At 36.4% G+C, this 19,680-nt stretch overlaps 1 protein-coding gene across 19 annotated transcripts in view; it reads right to left on the bottom strand.

Moving 5' to 3' along the window:
* The window catches only part of CLOCK (clock circadian regulator), a 136,586-nt gene that overhangs the window by 28,892 nt on the left and 88,014 nt on the right, over positions 1-19,680 (bottom strand). For all 19 annotated transcript variants that reach the window (XR_009008436.1, XM_057547312.1, XM_057547310.1 and 16 more), the window contains 7 exons: positions 15,081-15,201; positions 11,003-11,116; positions 10,749-10,867; positions 8,897-8,979; positions 8,578-8,684; positions 6,567-6,714; positions 5,923-5,998 (listed from right to left, as the gene is read on the bottom strand). Coding sequence is in view for 18 of the 19 variants with exons in the window: in XM_057547312.1 (XP_057403295.1) it covers positions 5,923-5,998; positions 6,567-6,714; positions 8,578-8,684; positions 8,897-8,979; positions 10,749-10,867; positions 11,003-11,116; positions 15,081-15,201 (768 nt within the window). In the remaining variant the exon portion in view is untranslated. The remainder of the gene's footprint in view (positions 1-5,922; positions 5,999-6,566; positions 6,715-8,577; positions 8,685-8,896; positions 8,980-10,748; positions 10,868-11,002; positions 11,117-15,080; positions 15,202-19,680) is intronic.

The following is a 19,680-nucleotide window of genomic DNA, read 5'->3' as shown; positions in this document are numbered from 1 at the left end:
TCATTTGCAAATATTTTCTCCCATTCTGTGGGTTGCCTTTTCATTTTGTTTATGGTTTTGTTTGCTGTGCAAAAGCTTTTACGTTTAATTAGGTCCCATTTGTTTATTTTTATTTTCATTACTCTAGAAGGTGGATCCAAAAAGATATTGTTGTGATTGATGTCAAAGAGTGTTCTGCCTATGTTTTCCTCTAAGAGTCTTATGGTATCCGGTCTTACATTTAGGTCTTTAATCCATTTTGAGTTTATTTTTGTGTATGTTGTTAGAGAATGTTCTAATTTCATTCTTTTACATGTGGCTGCCCAGTTTTCCCAGCACCACTTATTGAAGAAACTGTCTTTTCTCCATTGTATATTCTTGCCTTCTTTATCATAGATTAATTGACCATAGGTGTGTGGGTTTATTTCCGGGCTTTCTATCCTGTTCCACTGATCTCTAAGTCTGTTTTTGTGCCAGTACCTTACTGTTTTGATGACTGTAGTTTTATAGTATACTCTGAAGCCAGGAAGACTGATTCTTCCAGCTCCATTTTTCATCTCAAGATTGCTTTGGGGGCTTCTCTGGTGGCTCAGTGGTTAAGAATCTGCCTGCCAATGCAGGGGACATGGGTTCGAGCCCTGGTCCGGGAAGAGCCCACATGCCATGGAGCTACTAAGCCCATGCGCCACAACTACTGAGCCTGCACTCTAGAGCCTCCGAGCCACAACTACTGAGCCCGCACGCCACAACTACTGAAACCTGAGCGCCTAGAGACCGTGCTCCACAACAAAAGAAGCCACCACAATGAGAAGCCTGCACACAGCAACGAAGAGTAGCCCCGGCTCACCGCAACTAGAGAAAGCCTGTGCACAGCAACGAAGACCCGATGCAGCCATAAATAAATTAATTATTTAATTAATTTTAAAAAAAGATTGCTTTGGCTATTTGGGGTTTTTTGTGTTTCCATACAAATTTTAAGATTTTTTGTTCTAGATCTGCAAAAAATGTCATTGGTAATTTGATAGGGATTGCACTGCAATCTGTAGATTGCCTTGGGTAGTACAGTCATTTTGACAATATCGATTCTTCCAATCCAAGAACATGGTATATCTTCCCATCCATTGGTGTCATCTTCAATTTCTTTCTTCAGCATCTTATAGTTTTCAGAGTACAGGTCTTTTGCCTCCTTAGGTAGGTCTATTTCTAGGTATTTTATTCTTTTTGATGCGATGGTAAATGGAATTGTTTCATTAATTTATCTTTCTGGTCTTTCGTTGTTAGTGTATAGAAATGCAACAGATTTCTGTGTATTAATTTTGTATCCTGCAACTTTACCGAATTCATTGATGAGCTCTAGTAGTTTTCTGGAAGCATCTTTAGGATTTGCTATGTATAGTATCATGTCATTTGCAAACAGTGACAGTTTTACTTCTTCTTTTCCAATTTGGATTCCTTTTATTTCTTTTTCTTCTCTGACTGCCATGGCTAGGACTTCCAAAACTATGTTGAATAAAAGTGGCGAGAGTGGACAGCCTTGTCTTGTTCCTGATCTTAAAGGAAATGCTTTCAGCTTTTCTCCTGCTGAGTATGATGTTAGATGTTGCCCTCACTGATTCTTAATTCCTAGGTTATCAACATTCACATATTCGACACCATGACTTCTCTATTCCTTGATGAAGACCTTGACATCCACTTGTCCTCAGTCACTTATTCTTATAGTTAAACCCTAGACCTTGTCATAATCAATAAAAATAAACATTCCATAACCTCAGTTTCAAACATCCTACTCTCTAACCACCTTTCCCCGTTTCTTCCTCATTCCCTTTAGTATCCCAACTCCAATAATCCTTCAGTGGAACCTAAAATACATCGATTCTACCACATTTTCATAATCACTCTGTCTTCTCTTCCCTCTTTAACCAGCTTAAAATCATGGTTAATCATCACAAACACACCCTTGAGTGTATCATCAACTCCCTTGCCCCTATCTCCCTTCACCATACTCCCTTAGGAAAATCCCAGTGCTGGTGAAACCCAATTTTTAACCTATTCCACATCTGTTCCTGCACAGCTGAACGTGGCTGAAGAAACACACACGGTAACCGCTGTTCTCCCTTTAAATAAATGACCAAGACCCTCAATGAGCCCTTAATCCTGCCTGCCAAACAGACTAAAATTCCCTTGTCCATTCACTTTCTCACTCTCCTAGAAAACCATTCAACACTTTTCCCTTTTTTCAAACCCCAAACTCCACTTCCTATTTCACTGTAGAGAAATGCCACAGCTCCACTACTATATCAACCTTCCTACCAGCATACATACTCACATATTCTACCCTTCTTCATGTTACTGTAATTCAGGGACCAGCACACTTTTCTGTACAGGTCAGAAAGTCAATATTTTAGGCTTTGTGGGCCACATAGTCTCTGTCACAACGATTCAACTGTTGTAGTACAAAAGCAGCCATATGCAATATACAATTACGTGTGGCTGTGAAATCTGATATTATCTTTGTGTGTCACAAAACATTTTTTTTTTTTTTCAATCACTTAAAAACATGTAAAAAACATATTTGTAGCTTGTGGGTGTTACAAACCAAGGCAGAGGGCCAGATCAAGCCGAAAGGCCATAGTTTCCCAACCCCTTCTGTAGCTGAAATCATCTGCTCCTCTATCTAGCTAAGCCTAATCCATTCACTTGTCCACTAGATCCCATCTTCTTTCACCTACTCAAGAACACTGCTCTAGCATTTCTACCACTCTCTCTCCTATCACCAATTTTTCTCTCCCCTTCAGACCATTCTCGTCCGTATACAAATATGCTATTATTTCTCCCACCTTAAAAAGCAAGCTTCTTCTTAGCCCAGTTCTTCCTATTATTGCCAGATCTCTCACCTCTTTGTAGTAAAACCCTTCCTTACTCACCATCTCTAATTCCCCTTGTCTCAGAAAATTATCTTCTAAACCCACTCTAATCAAGCTTTCCCTCATATTACTATTCCACCTGGTCTGTTCTTACTGATCAATGAATACATGTTACTGAACTGAATGCTCAATTCTCAGTACTCATCTAATTTAACTTATTTCAGCAGAACCTGACAAAGCTGACTGTTCATTCCTCATTGACACGCTCGCTTTCTTTTCTTGGCTTTTAGAACAACTTAGTTTCCTGGTTTTATTCCTACCTCAGTGGATATTTCTCCTTGGTCTCCTGTGATTGGTTCTTCCTTGACCCCTTCACGTCTTAATGTTGGAGTACCCCAGTGCTTAGTGCCTGGTCATCTTCCCTCTACACTCATTCCCTTGGTGATCACATTTAGATTCCTGGCTACAACCATCCACACATGGACGTTTCTGAAAAATGTATCTCAAGTGGACCTCTTCCCTAAACTCAGGAGCATCACGGTGGTAACATTAATGCGGGGAGAAAGTAGACATAATTGGAGTATATTTTGGAAGTAGGGCTAGCTGAATTTCCTAGGATTGGACATAGGCATGAGGGGAAAAAAAGAAGTAAAGAGAACAATCTCCATATGTATTACTTTGGTTTCTATGATAGTCCTTATTTCAAGGAACCCTAGATTTAAGCACTTCCCTCAGAAAATTTCTGTCACTAAAAACATGCTGGATCTTCCTCCCCTAAGCAGACAGAGCCTCTTTGGAAAAATTCTTTCATGTGGGACCCATGAGAGCAGCAGCCATATTCTCAGCAGCTAGAGCGATGTCCAGTACTTCCTGGCACAGGGAAGGCACTCTTCTTTTTTAACTGAAGTATGGTTGATGCACAATATTGTTAGTTTCAGGCGTACAACATAGCAATTCAACATTTAAATATGAATATCATGGTAAGTCTGGTACCCATCTGTCCCCATACAAAGTTATTACAGTTTTATTAACCATATTCCTACATGACTTACTTATTTTACAACCGGAAGTCTGTACCTCTTAATCCCATTCACCTATTTTGCCCCAGCCCACACCACACCCCGCCTCACTCTGGAAACCACCAGTTTGTTCTCTGTATCTATGGGTCTGTTTTGTTTGTTCATTTGTTTTGTTTTTTAAATTCTACGTATAAGTGAGATCAGTTGTCTTTCTCTGACTTATTTCACTTAGCATAATGCCCTCAAGATCCATCCATATTGCTGCAAATAGCAAGATTTCATTTTTTACAGCTGCAAAGTATTCCACTGTATATATATGTACCACATCTTTACTTAGGTTGCCTCTGTATCTTGGTTATTGTAAATAATCCTGCCATGAACATGGGTGCATAAATCTTTTCGACTGTTTTTGTTTTTTCCAGGTAAATACTCAGAAGTGAAACTGATACGTCGTCCTATTTTTAATTTTTTGAGGAACCTCCATACTGTTTTCCACAGTGGCTACACCAACTTACAATCCCACCAACAGCACATGAGGGCTCTCTTTTCTCCACATCCTCGCCAACACTTTTTGTTTGTTGTCTTTTTGATAACAGCCATTTTGACAGGTAGGAGGTGATACCTTACTGTGGTTTTGATTTGCATTTCCCTGATGATTAGATGATTAGAAAGGTGTTGAGCATCTTTTCATGTGTCTGGTGGGAAAATGTCTATTCAGGTTGTCTGCCCATTTTTTAATCGGACTTCTTTTTTGTTACTGAGTCCTATGAGTTCTCTATATATTTTGGATATTAACCCCTTATTGGATTATCACCTCAAATATCTTCTCCCATTCAGTAGATTTCCTTTTCATTTCATTGATGGTTTTCTTCACTGTACATGGAAGGTACTTAATAAGGTTTGTTGAATGACTGAATGACATCCTCCCATTCTGTCCCCTGGCATGCTGCCTATTTTAACTCATTTTTTAATATACATTTTTGACCTTTTCATTCCACTTATTTTTCTACAGGTCAAAAATACTTGTTGTAGGCAACTTCTGATATGGCTCATAATGATTCCTACCTTCAGGTATTCATAACCTTGTATAATCCCTCCCCTTTACTGTAGGCTGGATCTAGTGACTTACTTCTAATGAACAGAACAGACAAAAGTGATGGGATATCACTTCTGTGATTAGGTTACAAAAGACTGACTTTAATCTTGCTGGATTTTTCTCTCCCTAGATCTTCTTGCATACTTGTTCAGATAGAAAGGGTCACCTGGAAAGGAACTGAGGATTGCCTCTGGCCATCAGCCAGCAAGGCACCAAGGCCCTCAGTCTAACTGCCCATTAGGAACCCAATCCTTCCAACAACCACTAAGTGAGCTTGGAAACAGATTCTGCCTAGGTTGAACCTTGAGATGACTGTGGCCCCCAGTGACGCCTTGATTACAGACTTGTGAGAGACCCTGTGCTGAAACGTTGTGCCTCATGACCAATTCTGAAGCAGAAGGCCCAACTAAACTGTGTCTGGATTCTTGACTCACAGAAACTATCAGATAATATATGTGTGTTATTTTATATCATTAAGTTCTGTTACACAGCAGTAGGTAGCTAATATACTACACTCCTACCTGATACAATGAAAAGAGAAACCAGAGTTCAAAATCTGACTGTAACTTGCCAGCCATAAGTCTTTAAGCTCAGTTTTAATATTTTCAAAGTGGGGATATCACCTACCCAGATAAGGATGTCTGAGAAATAAATGACATTTTGTAATTTATATAAAAACCAAGCCAGAGCCTAGCACATTGTAACAAATGTTAGTTTAAATCTGAGATCATACATGTCTCTCATACAATTATCACTAAATAGCAGCCCTTCAAATCTTTTTTAGAAGCACACAAGGTTGTAAGATATTAAATTTAATATAAAAATAAATAGTAAAGTATAGTTATAACCCTGTCACAAGTAAGGAAATGAAATATTTGAAAAACAATTTTCCTGTAAATTATTGAGTCTTGTCTTTCACTGGGAAGAAATAAAAATAATTTTTAAAAACTGTAGGATAACATACTTTGTCAGCAGCTGTCTCCGGAAGAGACTCTTCAATGCCAAGTTCTCGTCGTCTTTCAGCCCTAACTTCTGCATAACTACAAATGGTAAAAAATAGAATTTCACTGTTTGATCATTCATTTAAAATACTGCAGAGGTGCACCCATTCAGTGTTTGTTATGTGTCTTACTTGTTCATCACAAATTCCAGACTCTTTTCTATGCACCACAAAAACCTAAAACATATATACATGCAGTGTATATCTTAATTCAAATTCCATTTTTCTACATATCTCAAAAGTTTTATGTGCTACTGTAAATGATCCATAACCACACAGAACTTAAATTAAGAGGAATTAAATAAAGGAAGAGTATGCTTTATCTACTCCAGTTCTCCTTTTACATGACTGACTGTGGTATATAAAAGAGAGTTACAACATCTGCTCTAAACCATAAAATTTATGTCAAGAATTATATATCTCTATATATCTGTACTGTATTTCTTTCTATATAATGCCTATAAGTAAATGTAATAATAAATTGAAATATATATAAAAAATGGTGAAAAAATCACTTTGTACTTCATTAATAAGTTATACATAAAATTACATTCCAGAATCATTATGGATGTTTCTATATTCAGAAATTCTGTAAAAAGAATTATTACCTTACTACGGTGTGAGTACAAACAATGAACTCTGGCCTTGAATTCCACTGATGATAAGTGATATAATAATGAGTTTGAAGCCAAATCCACTGTTGTCCTTTGGTCAGGAACCTATAGTAACATGATTTGCCTTTCCCGTATTGCATTACTAAGAAGAAAAGAAATATGTTTTGATTCATATTATTAGATTTTTAGCCAAAGGTATCACCCACATTTATATCTCTCTATATAATTCTTCTTCTGGCTTTTCAATAACATATAGTACATCAATTATAAGAAAATGCTATTCTGTAGAGATAGCAATTAGCATATCTTCCACAGTGCCCAATTTACAGCTGATCTTAGATACTTTTCACATACAACAAATTTCCAAATACTCAAGAATAAATTATTCACATACTGACTTTCTCCTGCTAAGACATACTGAGGGCAACAGCAATAAGTAATCACACCTGAGCTCCACCCACCCTCCCGGCCCCCACAAGTACAGCATCTTTGAGGCATTTAATTCTAAACCTTAACTAACCAAAATCAGAAAAACTTAATCATTTAAAGTAACTGACAATACAGTATTTCCCAAAACATTCTCTGTAGATTGTAAGTTCGGAAGCCTTTTAATGATATTAAGCAAAAAATGGGTTTTGTGGTTAAATTAACTTGGGAAAATTTGTTAAATAGGTCTTCTCAAAGCCTTGAGTATGCTAATGTATGTCAAGATTCTGGTGGTGGGAAGATGGGGATTGATTATAAGCTGTTACCTAGTTTTCCTTGACCATAAAATTCATTTTTAATAGACTGGCATTCATGCAACAAACCTTAGGAAATGCTGGACAGGAATCGCTTGCTCTATTAATGAGGAAATCAAGTTCTACATACTTGAAACTGCTTGTCCAAAATTACCCACCTAGCTAATAGAGGTGTCAGATATTTTTAATACATCATGGAGCTTAGTGCCCATTATCACTTGAAGTGAGGAATGTTTCTTTTGTGAAGTGACTTTACTCTGAAAATCTTCCATATAGCTGATGATATTATATAACATGCTTTATTTTCATAGAGAGAGGTTTATGAGACCAGCCTAAGAAATTATGAAAGTATCTTAAATATCTAATTAAGAGGACAGTCAAGAAGGAAGTATTTGGGGAGGAGGATCAGAGAAGCAAATAAAACCTATTAAAAACAAACTTCTGAAACAAGGAATGAATAGCACGTGGTAAAGGGGTAGGGCTAGACTCTAATCCTGTCTCTGCCACCAATGAGTTATGGGCTTGTAAGTAAATTAGTTACCCTTTCTGCGTCTCAGTTCACTTGTGGAGATAATAATAGTACCTACTTTCTACAACTGTGATGATGAATAATAGAGAATAATGTACGCAAATTGTTTAGAACAGGGCAAAAAATGCGATGATAATGTTCCTTCTGCTAATATAACAATGGCAGGTAACATTAATGAAGCACTCACTATGAGTTTTCTTTTTCTTTTTTTTTTTAACATCTTTATCGGAGTATAATTGCTTTACAATGGTGTGTTAGTTTCTGCTTTATAACAAAGTGAATCAGTTATACATATACATATGTTCCTGTATCTCTTCCCTCTTTCACTATGAGTTTTCTAAAAGAGATTCTATAAATGTGTCCCTACCTCCTGGGCCTGGATATCAAAATTTATGAAATAGTGTTCTAATATTTTGACACACTATTACAATTTTCAAATGAATCTACTTCTCTTACTCTAGATGTAGAGCTTATACACTTCAAAACAAGGTTTATTAGATGCCATATTATAAAACTGTACTTACTACTATAGACTGAAATATGTAAAATAGGAAGAAGTTTAATTTAGATTTGATCTAGGATTCCTATTGGAATTAGTTATATATACAAAGAAAAAATTTCCAATGTATTTCAAAAATAGAAAAATGGTTCTAAGTTGGTATTTCACCACCTTCTATTAATATGATAGTTACTTACAGATTAAAAATTATCACCAGAAATATTAAAATCTACTTACAGTGCTCATGACATTTTGCCAAATTTTCTAGGTCATCCACATGATAGTAATCATAGCCTGATGTTCCCAGAACTTCAAATGGCAAATATCCTATTATGGGTGGTGCCCTAAATTACATATAAAACAACCAATATTATGAATTTTTCCATAATAAAAAATACTCAACTAGAAATCAATTTTGGGAGGAACCTTTATTTTTTAAATAATGGATAATGAGTTTGAGCGTCCTGATGAGAAAAAGTTTGTCCTTGAAATCCATTAATTTCAAGAATTATAATATGATTATTATCTTTTTATAGAATTGAAAAATGGGAGTTACCTGTGATCTAGAAATAGAAACTTCCATTCTAAACTATGTCTAGATGTAAACTCTTCATTAGGTTCTTCAACAGTGCACATTTCCTACAAATAAATTAATAATTAAAATTTAGAAATACTTTTCTGTGTCCTTAGCACAGTCCCAAACATTGTTAGCTGTAAAAGCCATTCTTAGCTAACTTTTCCCTAAACATTTTTTTAAATACATTTTTATTTTCTAGTACCAAGGAATATGGCAATAAATAGATGCAGGCTTCTGGGGGAGTACTTCTCACTCGACACATTTCTCTACTCACTCACATGCCTATAAACCCTAATTCTGAATTCAGATCTCTCTCCTGAATTAGAGCTCTGTATTTCTGTCTGGATGTTCCTGCACATCACAAACTCAACGTGTCCTAAAATAAACTAACTGCTTTACTCCTCATACCCAGTTACACAATGTTCCATCTCATTAACAGAGGCATACCTGTGTTACGCCATTAAGTCTAGCAATCTGATAGTCACAATACACTCATTTTCACCATTCACCATCTAAATGGCCACTACTAAATCCTTTCAATTTCACCTTCTAAGTTTTTAAGAAATCTGTTCGATCCCATCCATCTTCAGGGTCGTAGTTTAGACTCTAGACCCTTGCCATCATTGGCTCACACTATTGCCAAAGTGTCTCCCCAAACAAGTCTCTCTGTCCTTCAACTCATCTTCTATTCTGGCCACAATCACCTTATAAATACTCAAATATGACTGTATAACTTCCCTGCTTAAAAACCTTAATGGTTGCTCATTCCATCAGGATAAAATCTACACTCTTCAGCAAGGAGAAACAAACAACAAAGAAAGAAGCACATATCATTGCCGGCATCTGCTTACTTTTCTAACATCATCTCTCACCATCCGTATCCGCTCCTCCACACACAGTGACCCTAGACTCTAGTCATACTCAACAATGTATTCCAACCTGCCTCTGTGTCCTTGAATAACCTTCTGTAGCACAGTGCAGTGATTAAGAGTTTGGGCTTTGAGAGAAAAAGAATTAGAATCAATCTCAGTTCTACTGCTTAATAGCTGTGACTTTGGGCAAGTAACTTAACTTTCCCTAAGGCCACAGTTTCCTTATATATAAAATGGTGATCATACCAGCATTTTTAAGAATTAAATGAGATAACGCATGTAAAGTATACAGCATGTGGTAAGCACTCAATAAACATTTTAGCCACTGCTATTAAGATCAAAACAAGCAGAGCGAGACTGGTTCAAGATCCTCTAACTGCTAATTCAGTATTTTGTCCTATAATATGGTGTTTCCCTAAATTTAAAATCTTAGCCTGGCTTATTTCCAGCCACTTTCCAGTGATTGAAGTCTTTGATTTTCCCACTTCCCTACTAATCATCTGCTTCCTGGGCCCAGGATATAAAAATAAATTATTTAACTGAATTTCAAAACTGAAAAGGTACATGAAAGGCAGTAAAAAGCCACTTGTGTATTTCAAAAGAAAATTTCAAAACCAATCTTTTAAATCTACCTAGAGTTTTGGCTTTTCCCCTTTAATGTAGTTGTGAACCATACAAAAAAAGCATCTTAAAATTTTGCACAAAAGCAGGACAATGGTGATACATAACCACTGGTTAACTACAAAGGGTATACATTTAAAAATTAGTTATAGAATTTAATGAGTGCCTTGGTAACTCATTATTTGCTTCAAAAATATCATGATCCTGTATATTTAATGTCTCATGGCCACTACCACTTCAATGCGTACAGGAAGTATCCGGAAACAACAAAAAAATTACACAGACAATTCTCATAATATAAAGTGAAACCCCTTTGCGAAATAAAATTAGAAACATACCTTGATGAACTGAGGTGTAGCTAATCTGACAGTAGCTACAAAACAAACTCTATCTTCATAAGAAGGCCTATGTGTGCGTTGTATTGTTCCTTCAAAACCATTGTGTGCTGAAGTGGATACTAAAACAATAAGGAAATAAGTATCAACAGTTACTCCAGTAAAATCTAGTTTTTACTGATATTCAAACATCTGTCCTTAAGAGCTTAAAAGAATACCAAGTGAAATTACATTGCAAAAGAAGCATTTTAACTTACCATTGTTTAAAGATTTGAAATTTCCTATAAATTTCACATATTCATAAGTAGATGGCTCCTTTGGGTCTATTGTTCCTCGAAGCATATGACAACAAAATTCTAACTGATTTTTTGCTGAAATAAGAGAAAAAATATGACATATTTGTGATTTATCATAATGAATGATATATCACACAAAGTAAGATTATAACAGTTGTATAAGTCTACAATCATTATTTTCTCCAACAGAGGTCCTCAATGACATTTTGTTTAGTCCATAAAAGCAGAGTTTCTTTAGATGATCTCACCTTGTCCTTAATAAAGAAAACAGATCTTCTGATACAAGCCACTCCATGTTCCTCCATTTTTATTTGTCCTTCCTTCTCATTCTTCACTCTAATTTCAAAGAAAGGTTTTGCTTCCTATTCCAAAGCTAATACTTCTATCTCTACCTTGAACAGTCTTTCCTCTCTTCCTTCTCTAGGACCAGGGCCACACCACGGTATTTATTCCTTTAACATCCACACATGTTCTTTTTTGGGTCCTGACTTTCTACTTTTAAATTTGTTCAGGTCTTTCCATCTCAAACATATAAAGAGTTTTTCATGCTACTCTTTTTAGTAACACAGATCTCCTTCCTTTTCATTATGTGCTCTAGTTTCCATACGTTCACCTCCCTTAACTTTATGCATTGTGGCTTTTGCCCTCACACCTCTATAGAAACTGCTCTTCTAAAAATCATCCACGTCTGTATTAAGCTCAATGGTCTTTCCTCATTGTTTCTACCTCTTCTTAAAATTCACATATTTTCATTCCCATAGTATGAAACTTACCTTCCTACCTTACTGACTATTTCTATCTCTTCTGCTAATCAGTCTTCAAACTATGGGCATCACAAAAGTTCTTTTGATTGTAATCTATTATCCTTTACAAACTTACCAGCATTGACAAACTTATTTACTCCTAAATCTCTCTCCCCAACTCTAACATTTTATATAAGACCAAGTCTCATATCACTATTTGATTTCAGAACATCTCTACCTGATTGTCCCATCAGTAAATGAAACTCAAAATATTTGAAAGTGAATTTATCCCCCTTTCTTCCTAAGCCAGCTGTCCTTCCCCTTTATCCTATGTATGTATGCTTATCTCCTTAGTTAGAAATCATATCAATTTGGTCTCTTCTCGTCCTATCACCAGTTCCCAAACTAATCTGTCACAGGATGTGCTGTTCATTTCACCAAGGAAGCTCTCATGAGACATTTTTTCCAAATGAGCATGCAGTACCACCAACTTGGTACAGATGTAAATTACCCTGCATCTAGGTAACTGCAAAAATGGATTCTCCATGCCTCCACACTCTTCCCACTCAGATTCACCCTTGCCTGTTACTCTAAGACTAACATCACTTTCATCATTATTATTTCAGCACTCAAGGAGTAATAACACCTCTCTTCACTCACAGCATCAAACACATACTCTTCTGTTATTATCATGAATGGGTTTATCATCAAACTCAACAGGTTCAAACTCTTAACTACACTCTTCCTAAAACCTTCCCCACTGATGATCCCTAGCTGTTTGGACACCTGTGCCTAACATCAAGTCCTACTGAGTTTATGCACTCAACAATCGAATGCATGCTTTCCTCTCCATCCTTACTTCTACTGCTATCCTTTTAATCTCCACTCTTGTTATTTTTCAAAATTTTCCACCTGAGAGACTTCCTTTTCAGACCACAAAACCACCCAAATCCCCTTGCACTGGCTTCTCACTACATTAAAAAATAAAAACCAAACTGTTTAGGATGAAACATTAGGCCCTGTTTCCTTCTCTAGACACAGATCACATCACCTGTACTACCTCACCTTCATTATGACCCAAATGGCATATTTACAGAATCCTGAATTTTCCAAGCAATTTACCCTCTGTTTTACATCTCGTTTACTCCTTTGACATGAAACAGCCTTTTCATATACAAAAAAAGAAATAACTTTTTTTGTACATCAGTTCTTTAAGCAGGAGGTCTGCAAGTCATTTAATTAAGGCTTTTCTCTATTAAAAAGTATTTTTGGGGACTTCCCTGGTGGCACAGTGGTTAAGAATCCGCCTGCCAATGCAGGGGACACGGGTTCGAGCCCTGGTCTGGGAAGATCCCACATGTCTCGGAGCAACTAAGCCCGTGCACCACAATTACTGAACCTCTGCTCTAGTGTCCGCAAGCCACAACTACTGAGCTCACGTGCCACAACTACTGAGCCCATGCACCTAGAGCCTGTGCTCCGCAACAAGAGAAGCCACCGCGATGAGAAGCCTGCGCACCGCAGTGAAGGGTAGCCCCCCGCTCACCACAACTAGAGGAAACCCGTGAGCAGCAACAAAGACCCAACGCAGCCAAAAATAAATAAACAAATTAATTAATTAATTTTTTTAAAAAAGTATTCTTGCCTGATACAGAAGCCTAAGGTCTGTATTTCTGCCAAAGGCTTTCGTCCAGTTCTCCAGACAATGTTGCCCTTGTGAAGGTCTCTAAAGCAGACTCCTCTTCTGTCCACCTCTCGCCATGGCCCAGGGTTCCATCTTTCTAATTTTTCTCTCCTTATTCTATATATTTACCTCAAGCAACGTCATTCAATCCATGGCTTCAAATACCGTTTACAGGCCTATTAACTGGCCTCTACATCGTTATATCCAACCCAAATCTTTCTCCTAGGTGAAAGACTAGTCCTTTGGTCAATGTCATAGGAACTTGATTTTTTTTTTTTTTTTTTAAAGAATTGCATCTTTTTTTTTTTTTTTAATTTTTATTTATTTATTTATTTATTTATTTATTTATTTTTGGCTGTGCTGGGTCTTCGGTTCGTGCGAGGGCTTTCTCTAGTTGCGGCAAGTGGGGGCCACTCTTCATCGCGGTGCGGGGACCGCTCTTCATCGCGGTGCGCGGGCCTTTCACTATCGCGGCCCCTCCCGTTGCGGGGCAAAGGCTCCAGACGCGCAGGCTCAGCAGCTGTGGCTCACGGGCCCAGCTGCTCCATGGCATGTGGGATCTTCCCAGACCAGGGCTCGAACCCGTGTCTCCTGCATTAGCAGGCAGATTCTCAACCACTGCGCCACCAGGGAAGCCCGGAACTTGATTTTTAAACAATTATAAATAGGCTTCAAATGGATTCGCCTGGTCTCCAGTTTTTCTTCTTCTCAACTCCTTCTGACAGGCTATCTTATCAAAGATGTATGTTCATACATATTTACACGTGTGTGTGTGTGTGTGTGTGTCTGTGTGTGTATGTGTATCTCAATTCTTGAACGGTTAGTGTTCTACAGAATTTGAAGATTCAAAATATAAAGAACCTTTAAAATGATTAATGTCAGTATTACCGGAAAAGTCAAAACTTAAAACTCATGGAAAAAGTAGAAGACATCTAATCACTAATGGCCAAATGTAGTGCTGTAATGATTTCAGATTTTACACAGGATAATTTATGCAAGAAAATGAGGTATTCTGGTCAAATTAATTTGTCCAGTGAATCTAGGAGAAAAGTCAGATTATACCATGGTATTTTATACTTATTAAAGGCAGGGACTATTTTTCCCTATTCTTGGCACTTTTATGATATAGCACACAAATGTCTGGCACACTAGACATATCCAATAAATTACTGTTTAATTCTGTTTAATTAATAAAGCAAACAATTTCCTTTATTAAATAATTTTTTTAAATATAGAAGTCTTGCCCCATAGTTTCAGGGTTCAATTGGTTAGTGATGGTGAAAATGAGAATGTTTCATTTTCTCTCATTAAACACAGTAAGATTTTATATAAAAATTAAAAAGAATATACTGCAAGTTCCATTTTTGTGTAAACTACAGTTTTATGGCATATAACAAAAAGATGAGATTTCAATGTATTCTGGAAGAGTTCAGACTTCTAATATGGTCATAATTCCATCATATGTTAATATTTAAAAAGGATCTAATAGGGCATTTGGAACGATGCCATGTGTTAATTTGGTTAAACATACCTGGGTTTGTCGCAAAATTACAAAAGTAAAGGATAACGCAACCAAATCTGTTTAACTTTTTGCTTAAGAACTACTACTTACATTTTAAATATTCAGGGGTTAATGAATCACTTTCCAGCAGATGCGTAGAGAGTATTTTATAAACTTCTGAATGTTCCCCCTCTGGGATAAAATTAAATATACTTTGATCCACAAGATCTGACTGAAAAAGAAATTTTTAAAAATTAAGTAATTATAGTGATTCAAGAGACATTTATTTTAAAAGTACATAATCACTCTTAACACATCAGATGAGCATATGGTTAATGTTTAATTATCTGTAAAAACTGACAAATGTCACGTTACAGAGCACAACTCAAAAAACAAGACTGAGAAGGTGAAAGAGGTTAACATGACCTCATTGCCTCTGAGACTAGTGTCATCAGATTCATGATCAATATGACCTTTGAAAGTCTGATAAGTTATTTGCTAAGGTGAGTTTCAAATTTGAACATGTAAAATATAACAGGACTAAGAAAGTTGATTAGAAGAATCTTAGGCTACCAGATGTAGCCTTACCATACATCCCAAACTCTTGGTACGTTACGGTGGTGTACATTACAATAAAGGACCACAGGAGTGGCCACAGGCTACATGAAGAGGAGACTTGACTTTGGTGTCATTTCAGTTGTCCAATGTGTCCTTTCTTTTTTATTTCATCTTTTCCAGCCATCTATCCTGTATCCCACTGTCAAAAAGCCATGCTTTAAGATAACCACCCTCTTCCCCAAAAAAGGCAAGTTATGTGTTGAGCATTATAACCCTTGCTAAAATACGGCTTTAATCAACGGTGATTTGACAAGCATCAGGTGGCCTACCATGCGCCATGGCTGTGGAATCAAAAGTGAATAGGACAGTGCCCGTCTGCGAGAGCCATCGACAACAAAACTTTAGTGACTTCTCAGTTCCTGCCAAATCCCATGCAGTCTACCCGGCTTCTCTACATGTTCACACTGCCCTGTGGCATGCTGGGGTTACTGAAGTGGTATCTCGAAGACTACGGAGGTAGGCATGGAGGGCAAGGGAAGTGAAAAGGAGTTGTGAAAGCGGGCTAAGGGTTCCACTAAGAAATTTCACTTTTGTTTGTATTTCAAACACTGTAAAGATTGTTAAAAACAAAACAAAAAAAACTTCAAACAGTAACAAAAAACAGCCACTGGGGATGGTAAGAGGTGGGAAAAGGGGTGTTTACCACTCTTGTACAAGCCATACATTTACACTCTTTCTTCTGTATCTTCTCTAGCCTTCAAGGTCCACCTCATGAAGTGGAGTATCTTTCCCCTCTCTCACCACATGTTTGTACACTTCCATCTCGCAAAGACCAGTTCAAATTATTTCCTTCAAAAATATGTCCCTTAACTGCATAATCCACAGTAAAAATAATAAAGTTCCTTTAGTAATTACTACTCATATCCTTCATTTCCCATCAAAAATATTTAATTATATTTTAATCTCTATGTCCTACTGCTCTGTGGGTGAATTAAAGGGCCCTATTTCTTACACCTTTATCTCCTATCCTTCAAATCAAGACACAATAACACTGAGCTTTGCACATAATGGTTATTAGTGCAGTAAATTATTTTGAATTAAGGAGTTACTTGATAAGCCTTAAGGGGTAACCACACCAAAAATATATCTGCATTTTAACAAGGAATTTTTCTGAATGTCTGAAAAGTCTCTAGAACAGAAGGAATAAACAAAAAATTAAGCCATGAACAAAAAAGGCTAAAAAATTGCCTTTTATTCATAAAATAAAGTATTAAAATATAGGCATTGACATTAGTGTAAAAAATAGTCTTGATAGAAAAATAAGATACCTATTTGTAGAACTAAAACTCATTTTGGAGATGATTACAGTTTCCTACAATTATTTACTTTTACTGACATTTCTTCCACTATTTCAGTAAATTATGATCTGACCTTTGTCACCCTTGCTTTTTTATCTATAAATCTATAGGCTGTCTCATATGCATAGAGAAAATAATATGACTATCTAGTATACAGAGTGGTATAATCACAAGCACTACTTCTCCACCATTCTGCTTCCCCAGACACTTGATAAACTGAAGTATCAGACTTAGCAGGCAACTAACTGATGTGTGATTTTCCATTAACCATTACACTTCCAATCTCTAAATGAAGTTGATCATACTTGATGTTGCCATACCATCCACTCAGTTCCCAAGCACAATTCAAAGGAAAGAGAAGGAAGTGACAGCTATCTGGATCCTTCTGTCTCCCTCAATTATTTTCATGAAGAAGAAATGTAAATCCTGCTGATTGCCATATGATATAAATCAACAGGCTGTTTTCTTTACATTAGGTCAATGCAACCATTCAGTGGACATTATTAACTACCATCAATTATCTTTTCCTCAGTGAGAAAACTGACAAATAACTGCTATAGAGAGTAGCTGCTCAAAAGGGACTGAAAGCTCCTCCAAAAAAATGTCAGGTATATGTTGGATATAACATATTTTTAAACAACTATGTTCCTTATGCACAGGCATAAGGAACAGAGATTCTGGTCCTATCAAGTAAGCTTTATTTGCTTATTTCAAATATTTGTTTTCTTATTAAAAATATTTATTCGCCAATAATCATATAACTATTGAAAAAAATTCTAAATTGTTATTTCTGCATACTGCATTTACACCAAAGATGGTACTGACTTTCTTAGCACATTCTTGTGTTTATAGTTCAAAATTACCAAGTTAAGAAGAGTAGAAAATGAAACGCTCATACAGTATCTTAATAGTGGCACTTTTAGTCCTGGACTCTGTTAGGCTGTAACATGGTGAATCTTCCTCCCTATATTACATGGTAACAAATTTAATATACTCTCTTCTCAGGAACACATTTAAGCAAGTATGAGGAAAACAATCTTAAATTGTAAAATTTTACAAATTTTAAGTTCCTGGTAAAGAGACCCAACTTTATGTCTTGGCACTTCCACTAAATTGTACAATTAAGTCCAGTTTCTCTGGGTTTCATGTATGCTTCTAACAAACATAAAGGGGCTGGGCTAAGGATGTCTAAAATCCCTTCCGGCATGGAGGTGGTATGACCCCATAATTTTGTTGTAGAAAGCCACACCAGGAAAAAAAAAAAATTCACAAATTTCCTTTCCTGATTATTAGCCACAAATAGGTTAAAATGTACCTAAATTAATTTCATAAGTATGACATGACAAAGTTAAGAAAAACTTTTTTGCAGGACCTATAGAATCAGTCTTGCAATTTTAGTCAAATTTAAATTAAAAAATGTTAAGTCACATTGACCACTGATTAAGATGGCAAATTTTAATTTCTCAACAGAACTGAATTATAAACACTAAAGCCTATATTTAGAGATTTGCTAATGTTTCTCCCCCTCTGGACAAGAGCCAAAATTCTATTTTAGACCAAAAGGTATGCATGTTCAAATACAAAGAAAGGCACACCATTGTTTTAAACCTTTTGTTTAGCATCCGTTACAGTTTAATTATTAATGGCAAGCCAAAACAGAAAATCACATACTTTTTTCCTTACTGTGTTTGATCCTAAACAAGTATTACTTCATTTTCTCAAAACACACTTGTGTTTTTGTTTTCAAACCTTCAAATAACATACAACATTGTCAGTGATGCGAAGGAAAGTATCCACCGTAACTGGAGAGCGGTAAAAAAAAAAAATCAGAACTGTTTTAATAAAGGCTACTATGAACTCCGCACGGAACGAAACGGGTCTGCTGGATCAGCAGCGACCTCCTCTGCCCACACGTTCACCTGCTACACACTTTGGCTGGCACGACAATCAAAAAGATCCAGAAGATGTTACCAACAGAGAAAACTGGGTAGGGGACCTATGGGAACTCTCTGTACTATCTTCTCGATTTTTCTATAAATCTACAAATAGTTCTAAAATTAAAAGTTTTAAAAAAAAAATCCAGGAGGGAATGGTGACGAGGTTTCTCACTGAGGGGAGAATGTTAATGATCAAACACTTGGATCCCAACTAGATCTGCGGTAGACATGTTGTTATTTCAAAATGCAATTAAATATTCCCTCACTAAAGATCCAACACCAGCGTGCCATTAGGAAGAAGTTTTTAAAACATCTCCATCAAATAATCTACTCACTTTCTTACACTCAATCAATAATTCCTAAGTGCCTCTCTGAGAAATCAGCCAGCACACGTGGATACAGAGATGAAGTCCCTGCACTTCGGAAGCTTACATCTACCATTATTATCAAAATAAACAGAAAATTACAATTCGTTGTTAAGTGTCAGGGTGGCAGTACATATAAGGTAACGTGAGAACACAGAGAAAAGGAATCTAATTCTCAATGAAGTCCAGGGAAAGTGCCCAAGAAGCAGGCTTTTAAAAAGTCTGACCACATTGCAAATTATACCCTGACTATGACTAAATTAAAGATTATATAGTTTCTATAAATACATAACCGAAAGAAAATCCAATAAAAATGTCTGTGGTTTAAAAGCATATAATTATACCTTTATTCAAGTTACTTAACCTTATTTTTTTAAATTGAAGTATAGTTGATTTATAGTATTATTAGTTTCAGGTGCACAATATAGGGATCCAATTTTTTTTATAGATTACACTCCAAAGTTACTACAAAAGTTTTTACAAGGTTATTACA

The sequence above is a fragment of the Balaenoptera acutorostrata genome, chromosome 5, assembly GCF_949987535.1.
Source record: "Balaenoptera acutorostrata chromosome 5, mBalAcu1.1, whole genome shotgun sequence".
Taxonomy (NCBI): domain Eukaryota; kingdom Metazoa; phylum Chordata; class Mammalia; order Artiodactyla; family Balaenopteridae; genus Balaenoptera; species Balaenoptera acutorostrata.
The sequence above is the reverse complement of the archived record's forward strand: the minus strand, read 5'-3'. Positions and strand labels throughout refer to the sequence as shown.